At 36.1% G+C, this 8620-nt stretch overlaps 1 protein-coding gene across 3 annotated transcripts in view; it reads left to right on the forward strand.

Annotated features, from left to right (window-relative positions):
- The window catches only part of LOC144440051 (RNA-binding protein 42-like), a 10799-nt gene extending 2729 nt beyond the window's left edge, over window positions 1-8070 (forward strand). The window contains exons 3-8 of one of the 3 annotated variants that reach the window (XM_078129284.1): window positions 257-591; window positions 1607-1898; window positions 2741-2838; window positions 3676-3772; window positions 4944-5057; window positions 8061-8070. In XM_078129284.1, coding sequence (XP_077985410.1) covers window positions 257-591; window positions 1607-1898; window positions 2741-2838; window positions 3676-3772; window positions 4944-5056 — 935 coding nt within the window. In that variant the 3' untranslated portion in view covers window position 5057; window positions 8061-8070. Of the gene's footprint in view, window positions 1-256; window positions 592-1606; window positions 1899-2740; window positions 2839-3675; window positions 3777-4943; window positions 5644-8060 lie in introns of those variants that run through there. The other 2 variants (XM_078129285.1, XM_078129283.1) reach the window with 2 other exon arrangements.
- The last annotated feature ends 550 nt before the right edge of the window (window positions 8071-8620 follow it).

Consider the following 8620-nt stretch of genomic DNA (forward strand, 5'->3'; position numbering starts at 1 on the left):
CAGGATGTGGCAACTCTTTAATTTATACGGTACATGTACTTGTATTGAACGAAATGTTCACTTGGTAAGCCCACATAGGACATGTAAATAAATAAAACAAACAAACAAACAATAGTGTTAATGAACTTACCCAGACTTTTGGCAATAAAACCATCCTTACTATTTCATTAGTAAATGGAATGCATCAATATTTGTTTGTTATGATATGATTTCATCATATTAACTCAGTGTAACTGTGTTATAATTTCTTAAACAGTAACTCAACCTGTAGTTCTACAGACCAGACCAGCCTTTATACCACACCAAATTCAAATTCGACACCCAACAAATCCACCCCCTCCCCCACCAGTGATGATGTCACAAATGCCAATGCCACCCATGCCACCAATGGGACCCCCAATGATGCCTGGACCCCCTATGGGCCACATGATGCCTCCTTCGATGGGACCACCTGGCCCTCCTGGTGGTCCAATGCCTGGAGCACCCATGGCAATGCCTATGGCTACATTTCATCCACCACAACTACGACAACCTGCTGTTTTGTCCAAACCTCCGACCATGTACTCTGCTCCACCTATCAAATTCAACCAGGTAAGTTAATTAAACAATTTATATACTATGTTCTGTGCATGTATAGTAATCAGTGTTGGATATATTTTCAACTGAATACACATGAAAATATATATAATATTTTTTTGCAGAAATAAGTGGCACTAACACTAACATCACTTTGCAAACTTTATGCAAATTACAATGTAGCTTGTGTTGCATGAATGTAAGGGAAAGTTGTTCCGCACATCAATTACTTGTATTTGCATGGTTGGCGATGTATGTGCCTTTACGGCAATGTGTGTCATATTTCTATATTCAATGTTTTGAAAGATATCAACAACAATAAAGACAGGTAGTGAACACAGCAGGCCAACCAGTTGAGTTATGTACGAGTGGTGTCTAAGTTCTCCTCACACTGTCTGCCAAATTAAGACGTCATAATTTGTCGTTCCACCAAAATGACGAGTCACAATTGTGATAAAAGGTAAAGCCCTTGTCACAGCTGATACAGTATGTATAATGACCATATTTGGGCAATGTGTGTCTGGGTTTGATATGGAAAGTTATTACATGTTTAGATTTCCCAGTTTCTCTGTAATATACACTTATTGCCTGGCTACAAATACAATAATAGTAGATGTCTTTATTACCTCAAGGGCTATATTATGTACATGTGTAGCAACTATTTCTTGAGGATAAACACAAAAGGTTGCTACATAAGAGCACAAAGGGTGATATGACATCTACTATTACTGAATAATGCCAGTCAATAAGTGTTTTATAACACATCAAATTGCCAGGCACATATTCTTTCCAACGTGAAATCACCAGCCCAACTGGTCTTGTCCTACTGTAATAGTGCCCTAGGGAAAGTAGAAAACAAATATTGCCCTCTGTATGCAAATTGAGGACACTATGGGCCACTAGTCCATACCATGTGACACGGGCTAAGCCAATCACCGAAGGGTGTATGATATCATAGTGTTATAACAATATATAAATGTATAAGATGTGAGTGCAGGTGCTTGAAAAGTTGTTTTATAATTCTGTACAGAAATCAGAGATACAGACAAGCGCAAGTGGAATCGGAAGTCAGAGGTTACAGCCAGAGTACACAACCCACATGACGGGTAGTATGACAAACATGGCTGCAACAACCCAGGACAATACACAGACCACGATGTCATCAATGCAAGGAGTGTATGCATCGGCTCAAAGTCAGGGTGCAGAACAAGCTAAAGAAGATAAATCCAAAGAGGGTAAAGCAGAAAAAAGGAAAAAGAAATACATCAGGACAGCTGCCGGATTAACATGGGAAGATGACAGTCTAAATGATTGGGATAATAGTAAGTGTTTATATACCGTATATAGTGAATAGGGAACTTGCAAACCCGCCATGTTGAATGTTGCATCATGGGAAATGTGATAATAAATACTAATCAATTAGTATTATAAACAATATTGTTACATTGTTTGTAACCACAAATAATCAATTCAGAGTTACCCTGACCATTGTGGGAGGTTTATTTTATCGCCAGCTCTAGATTAGATATTACGATAACCACAGATAATCCCATAGTCCTTTACATCTGAGCATGCTCAGTCTGTATTGCAAGTTCCCTTTTATACCAGTGGCAGTTATATCAAAGAAAAATCGGGGAAAGTAATGGCAATTCTTTAAACGTTTTGTGTCATATTTTGAACACAGCAGAATCAGTGACGTAGATTTTATTATTGTTATGACATAGAACAATTAATAATAAATTACTATTATACCATGTACAAGCCAAAATATTGTTTTTAACAGAAAATATGGATTATATACCCTGGTCATTCTACGTCATGACAACCCATGTTCATGTCACTGGTTCTACAGTGTTCAAAATATGAGTCAATACGTTCCAAAGTGCCATTACTTTTACCGATTTTTTCATGAATTATGCTCGAGGAGATATAATTTTATTATTCCCCAATATTTTCTTCACTCAGCCAGAAAATACTCATGACCTAGGGGTTTGCCACTACTTATCTAGTGACTCGTAGTGACAAGGCCCCTTAGGTCACCTGTATTTTCCACAACTGAAAGAAGACAAATATTGAGGGATATATCTAATTATGATAATTATATAATTGGAATCATTTCTATTTTACTGCTTTCTTACACCAAACATTTTTATCTTGACTTCAGATGATTTTCGTATATTCTGTGGTGATCTTGGCAATGAAGTCACAGATGAACTTCTCACACGGGTTTTTAGTAAATTTCCTTCTTTTACAAGAGCAAAGGTAAGAACATTTTTATTGTAAAATTAGTGCATTTGATATCGATTTCAAACCTTGGTAACAGGAAGGGAGGGGGGCGTATTTATGGCAAATTGAAGACAGGGCCCAATAGCTATTTTTCAAATGATGGAGAATGTGACATTAGGGTGACGGATAGCTAATAGTCTGGAAGCCAACGTGGTCTCTAACTAACCGTATAGGAACTAGACTAGAAAGCTACATTTTTTTGTAAGCTAGGGGCCAGGCTTTTGAAGTGATGATCGTTGGTTTTAATAATCAAACAGTCTAATACCGAGTTGATGTTATTTTGGTGGAGAAGCCTTAATGTTAAGTGTGCTTTACATGTGACATAGTTCTAAAATATATATTATAGACTTAACTGGGATGAGTTAACTTGTAAGGTATAGTCCAGTCAGACTTATTTCTGCTTTAAGTAGTACACTTGTATTGATTACTGCCATCAACTTAAAGGAAAAGTCCAGACAGACTTATTTCTGTCTTTAGTACACTTGTATTGATTACTGCCATCAACTTAAAGGAAAAGTCCAGTCAGACTTATTTCTGTCTTTAGTACACTTGCTGTATTGATTACTGTTATCAACTTAAAGTAAGAGTCGAGTCAGACTTATTTTTGCCTGTAGTGAAAAGTCCAGTCAGACTTATTTCTGCCTGTAATACACTTGTTGTATTGATTACTGTTATCAAGTTAAAGTAAGAGTCTAGTCTGACTTATTTTACACAATGTCATGTAATTATGACTGCATCTGAAAGTGATAAGTTCTGTAATTAGGTAGACAAGTCATTTATCTTTTTATAAATTCACTGTTTTTGAAATTACAGGTGGTGAGAGACAAAAGGACTAATAAAACTAAAGGGTTTGGCTTTGTCAGTTTTAAGGATCCAAATGATTTTATAGCAGCTATGAGAGAAATGAATGGTAAGTCCATTAATGCTTGTTTATGACATTCAGTGTTATCAATGAAAGGGTGACCGTTCTCATATGACATTCAGTATGTCAATGAAAGGGTCCTCATATGACATTCAGTGTTGTCAATGAAAGGGTGACTGTTCTCATATGACATTCAGTATGTCAATGAAAGGGTGACCGTTCTCATATGACATTCAGTATGTCAATGAAAGGGTGAGTGTTCTCATATGACATTCAGTATGTCAATGAAAGGGTCCTCATATGACATTCAGTGTTGTCAATGAAAGGGTGAGTGTTCTCATATGACATTCAGTGTTGTCAATGAAAGGGTGAGTGTTCTCATATGACATTCAGTGTTGTCAATGAAAGGGTGACCGTTCTCATATGACATTCAGTGTGTCAATGAAAGGGTCCTCATATGACATTCAGTGTGTCAATGAAAGGGTCCTCATATGACATTCAGTGTTGTCAATGAAAGGGTTACCGTTCTCATATGACATTCAGTATGTCAATGAAAGGGTGACCGTTCTCATATGACATTCAGTGTGTCAATGAAAGGGTGACCGTTCTCATATGACATTCAGTGTGTCAATGAAAGGGTGACCGTTCTCATATGACATTCAGTATGTCAATGAAAGGGTGACCGTTCTCTTTGACATTCAGTGTGTCAATGAAAGGGTTCTTATCAATGCTACGCAGCTATTGCCAGTTTAAGGGCTCCACATCGCTATTGCCCCAAGAGCCTATTTTCTGTACAAGTATCACCCATCCTCAGTAACTAGCTATTAACCAATGAGGTGGTCTGTGCATTATATGTCTGTTGAAGGCCAGGGTTTCAATCCCAGTTTCTTGCATTAATTTTATCTTGTCAATGGAGTCATAAGGATGACATAGGATTATTCTTTTGTTCTAGACCAACTCTTGCTATATCTCAACCAGGTAACTGTGATTAATATGCCCTCACCTCATTGATTTAAATTATGTTTCGAACTGATGAATTTGTTTGCATGCAACTTTGCAGGGTTTACTTCTGAGAGAGAAAAAACAACATTCTGCACCCACTCCATGGTGCATCACAATAAATGACATTGACTGAAACAAGAGATAGAGAGAAAATTTTGCGATAGACCAAAATTAGCGAAACATTTGTTAATAATGATATTTGTTTTCTCAACTACAGGTAGATATGTTGGAAACAGACCAATCAAACTCAGAAAAAGCACTTGGTCTGACAGAAATATTGACGTTGTGCGGAAGAAACACAAAGAAAAAGAAAGGCTTGGACTCAGATGATGTATTCTTTTTATAAAGTGAACAGTTTCTTTTATTTAAACCTTACATTAAGACAGTTTCTATACCAATGTCAGCATCACGTACCAGACAAGTTTTAAGACCTATGTTTCTATCCCATCAGTGTTTATCTTATTAGTGGAGCCATCAAAATCAGATTGGTCATTCAAGACTAACATTTCTATAGCGTTGCCTAGCAACTATCTTTCGTACTGATTAAATGCTTAGTCTCGTAATCTGACATGAGCCTTTAAGAATTCATACATGAACTGTTAGTTCTATATATTGTATGGTCACATTTTCTGAAACTGTTAAAAGTGGTCATATGGATGACAAATGTGTATTTAGTTTGGATTTTGAATTTGTAAGACAGCTGTACTATGTTTTCTAACTTGAAAACACAATGTGAAACAGCATCAAGCAAGTCCATGTTTGTAACTCAATGAATTGTAAAAAACTAAATAGTGTGTAAAATGTTTGTTATTGTACGTACAGTAACAAATATTTTAAACATTTTTTACGGATGTGCAATTTATTGAGTTACAAACACGGATTTAGTATATGCTGTATGACATTGATTTGTCACAAGCATAAAAAACATAGTAAAGTTGTTTTATGAATTATAAATCCAAAATGAATACCCATTTGTCATCCATGCATGGCCACTTTAAAATGGCACAAGCTGAGTTTATAAACTTTTCACTCAAGTGAAAATACATATTAATAGCTTCGATTACACTATTTCAAAATTACTCTAATGTCGATGCATGCCTTCTATAACATTATGATTGTCTTCTTGCATTGTTCGAACAATTAATTGCTTGAGTAGGGATTTCCTGAACATTTTTGGTAAATATTATGAATTAAGTCATCGGATCATTGATAAATTCTATCTTCATACCAGGTTTGATTTCATCTAATTGCAAGTGGTGTTTAAGTGTGCTTCAGTAAATACAATACCACAAGTACATCATCAATATGCAACATAAACTACGCCCAAACACATGAACACTCAGATGGTGGCCCTTTTATTCTTGTGGACACTACGACGTCAATTGTCGTCAAAAACATTCTTGTTAATAGTTAAATTTTTCAAATCATGGAATGTAAACTTTTCAGGGATACTTCCGAACACAGACAAATTTATCACCACGGCCTGTTTTGAAACTCAAACCAACTGATGGAGAGATATTGGTATCAGTATCAGGAAGAATGTATCCTCGAAACCAGTTTGACATACCTTGATTGACATACATTAATTGATTATGACACATTGAAATTTGATGTTCACCATAATATCCCTTATTATCTCATGATTCCAAAAGAGTGTGCCTTCTATAAAGCCAATTTACAGCGGGTAACACCGGCGTAAAGCACTTTCTCTATGTGATACACTTATTTATAGCATTCATGTCAAGTGTAAAATATACTATTTCAAATGGTTTATTTACAAGCCCAGCAAGTGGCCTTTGTAATATGGTCAATTAGCAAATGAAACAGTATACTTTTACACTTGATATGGATGCTACAAACGATTGTGGTACATACAGATAATGCTTTACTTTGGTGTTACGGGTTGTAATGTACCACAGATGCTGCTTGATGTAAGTCAATTTCTTGTGACTTGCCATTAATTGATATTCCGATATCCCGTACTATGGGGTGGCTGACAAACAATGTACCTTCTAAGCCAATTCATTGTACAAATGTACCACAGATGCATGTCGATTTCTTGTGATTCACCATTATTTGGTATTCCCATCCCTTTAATACTATGGTGTTACTGACAAATGATGTGCATTCTAGACCAATTGATAAAATTGATGGTATCAATGTCTTAAGTAATTCTCCTATATCACTGATTAGATGTAGACAGTGGAACCCTCCACTGTCTGAGTTAACCCATATTTGTTTATGGTAATGGTAATTTCCTATTATCATTAGTCATTAGATTGGTAGATGTTACTGACAGGACAGGGTAATGTGTCAATTGGGCAAATAGCTAGAAAAATAACACATGCAACGCTGATTTTCATGTGCAAGAAAGCCAGACATATACCTCAGGTGTGGCAGATGTCATGCGTGTGTGCTTATGCAGCGGCATTGGATAGGATGAGAATGGACTCGTGTCCTAAAAATCAAATGCATGAGACCTGTTAGTTTGTTCTAGGATTAGCTGTGTACTAATTAATGAAAGGTTGATAAAACCCTTATAAGACAGTGATAACAGTAGGAAATATGAAAAGACAGTCAGTGGAAACAATAGTTATGATGGTAATATTTAAAACTTAATTTGAAATATAGAGAAAATTAAAGAATATTAGAAATCCGTAAAAGTAATAATTAAATGTATTCCTCCTGGCCCCTGTGAATTAATTGACCCATCTCCCAAAATTGAGTGACTCTGTTTTGTGTTGCATTAGCTGTGATCACTGCTCTGTACGTTTCTCTTTAAATGAAAACTTACATCAATGCAAAACATCTAAGTATGTATAAACAAATGTGATATATTTCATGTGACTTTTGTTTTGTAGAATCATAAATTTGACACTTTACTCAATACAAGTGGCCTATTGAGAAGTGTTGATTGTATTTCCCTCATTCATCTGTATTATGAACGAGTACATCGCCTGCTGAGAAGTGTTGATTGTGTATTCCCTCCCCCCCTCCACCTCACCCGCTAATCAGTTATCATGAATGAGTACATCGCCTGCTGAGAAGTGTTGATAATCTATTCCCCTCTAGAATCCGACATTGAAAATGAATGGCCTATTGAGAAGTGTTGATTGTATTTCCCTCATTCATCTGTATTATGAACGAGTACATCGCCTGCTGAGAAGTGTTGATTGTGTATCCCCCCAACGCTAATCAGTTATCATGAATGAGTACATCGCCTGCTGAGAAGTGTTGATAATCTATTCCCCTAGAATCTGACATTGAAAATGAATGGCCTGCTGAGAAGTGTTGATTGTGTATTTCCCCTAATCATCAGTTATTATATGAACAGTGTTTTAGGATGTGTATACTATACAAGGTATCAATGTGTTTATTATGGTGACTTGCTGCCAACAGAACTTTAGTTCTTCATGTTTGTACTTTATTTTGAGAGTTAACAGTAACAATATATTGTATAGAAAAGAATCAGCTGTATTGGTTTTTTTTATGCTCGTGTCCACCTGTCTGTGTGTGTGTGTGTGTGTGTGTGTGTCAACACTTTACACAACCTAAGTTATTTTTTGGCAGCTATGAGGGAAAGTAGTGTGAAATTTATGCTGTCCTATCCATAGGTAAATGCACACTTTTACATACAACTTGCTGCTACATTGTATACTCACAAGTGTCACTGCATCAACTGCATACATATGCACATACATACATACATACATACATACACAAGCATACACATACCAGGTACATACATACATACACAAGCATACACATACCAGGTACATACTTACATACACAAGCATACACATACATACATGTACTTACATACTGGTAATACACAAATACTTCTCAATAACATTTATAAGAACCAACAAGGTTTAATCAACCACAGTACCCAAT

The sequence above is a fragment of the Glandiceps talaboti genome, chromosome 9 (assembly GCF_964340395.1).
Source record: "Glandiceps talaboti chromosome 9, keGlaTala1.1, whole genome shotgun sequence".
Lineage (NCBI taxonomy): Eukaryota > Metazoa > Hemichordata > Enteropneusta > Spengelidae > Glandiceps > Glandiceps talaboti.